The 1,883-nt window shown below is 38.3% G+C and overlaps 1 protein-coding gene across 1 annotated transcript in view; it reads right to left on the bottom strand.

Moving 5' to 3' along the window:
• Positions 1 to 1,883, bottom strand: part of LOC149131152 (uncharacterized) — a 4,497-nt gene continuing 2,614 nt past the window's right edge. Inside the window, exon 2 of the mRNA XM_089341903.1 lies at positions 1 to 1,425. Coding sequence (XP_089198029.1) covers positions 14 to 1,003 — 990 coding nt within the window. The 5' untranslated portion in view covers positions 1,004 to 1,425 and the 3' untranslated portion in view covers positions 1 to 13. The remainder of the gene's footprint in view (positions 1,426 to 1,883) is intronic.

Consider the following 1,883-nt stretch of genomic DNA (forward strand, 5'->3'; position numbering starts at 1 on the left):
TTTGTATATTTATTTAGTCCATGTTAATATCATCCATTTGACTGTCACTGTTTGATGGGACGATGTAGGTTCTGTCTCCATGGATCAGTTGTTTAACACTGTTTCTGATTGTCTTGCTTAACAGCAGCAGCAACATTGGTGCTCCGAAAGAAGTCCTTTTTGACCAAAGTGCAAATATATAGAGTGAAGTAGGGAAAGCATTCTCGGAAAGGAATTTATTGCTGGCACCAAAAATAAGACATGCGACGACTAAAGTTCCACTGAAAAATCTAGTTATTATCACCGTGATATCAATCATAAGAATGAATGTTATCATATCCATTAGTTTATCGAAACCGTAGAGAGACATGATGTGGATTTTACTGAGTTTTATGTATTGCAAATAAATAAAGAATATCAAAATTGGAAAGGACAAACATGTCGTGAAAGCAAAGCCATATATCTTGAGGTACTTACTTACGATGCTGACACAGATATCGGAGAGATGAATGAAGACATGACCCATACGATACCAGTCATTAACGTGGAGATACAACTCGACCGCTGTCGGAAATGCCCATGAAACTGCACTAGACACCAACATTAATTTTTTAAACTGTGAAGTTTTGTACCAGTTTGGTTTCGCCAATGAAACAGCTTGGTCAAGATTAACCAGGATTAAACTGAGCGTTGAAACATCTTCAAATATATCAGTCAGAGTCATGATAATCAGACAGGAGGAATAACTATAGTTCCATCTGTTTCCTGTAGAGAGCAGCTGAGCTTGGATTGGAAGACCGATGCATCCATAGAAAAAGTTAGCGATGGTAAAGTTCCCAATTGAGAGAAGAAAAGATATTGTATAATTAGCCCGGCTCCAAAACAACAAGATGCCAACCAAAAGGTTTATCAAAACGGTGAGGAGGGAGAGTAAAGCGGAAACAATGACCAATGAGTCAAGGGTTCCGTTCATTTTCATTGCGACACTGCTGTTGAGGTCTGCTTTTTCTTGGTTGACATCCATTTTGTTTTAGAAGTTCCTCTCAACAGAAGAAGATGAAGGTAGGAAGTTAGAGACTAACCTTAGAATTCTGGGATGATGATGATGATGATGATGATGAATGTAGTAGTAGAAGACAGACAGATAGATAGATAGATTGTTTTTATCTCTGCTGCACGTTATGTGTTCAATCTGCCCATCAGACTACGATGTTTTTAGTTGAAGCAAGTGAAAGTGTTCAGTTTTATCACATTAAAACATTCAACTCAATCAAACGAATATGCTTCGACTCCATTATGCCAACATGTTTAGCAGAGGTTCAGCTCCTACACACTAAATGTGTTCAGTTTAGTCAAAGTATTTAGCAGTTGCAGAAAGTTCCAGATTGGAGTGAATCTTCAAGAGGTTTTTATCTTTCTCTCTCTCTATTGTGTCCTGGTTAAGATCTGGAGAAAAAGAAACAGACAAAAATGAAGAAAATTCCATCAATAAAAATGTGTTCACACAAACACACAGAGCGAAGGTGGTAGCAATGAGTTGCCAAAGCAAAACTCTCTCTTGTTCCATGATGGTTTTGCTCTGGCAACCCAGCACTACCATCTTACATTTCCCCATTCAATATACCCCCAACTCCCTTAACCCATTAAGTCCCACTGTCCTATAAATAGGATACTAAATGAGAACATTAAATAAGCTATATCACATTGTCTCAGTGTCCTATTTATGGTGATCTCATATCAAGATAAACAGTGCATGACCATGCAGGTGGGGCCTAGTTAGAATTTTCTTCAGATTGAGTAGCCCATCCTGCTCAAAAGGTCCCTGAATAAGGGTTACCTAAGGATGTTGAACAAAACACCCAAACTCCAAAGAATTCCTCTCAACACATGGCTATGATGCTCTC

Source organism: Octopus bimaculoides, chromosome 25 (assembly GCF_046866305.1).
Source record: "Octopus bimaculoides isolate indiv1 chromosome 25, ASM4686630v1, whole genome shotgun sequence".
In the NCBI taxonomy this organism is placed as follows: Eukaryota; Metazoa; Mollusca; class Cephalopoda; order Octopoda; family Octopodidae; genus Octopus; species Octopus bimaculoides.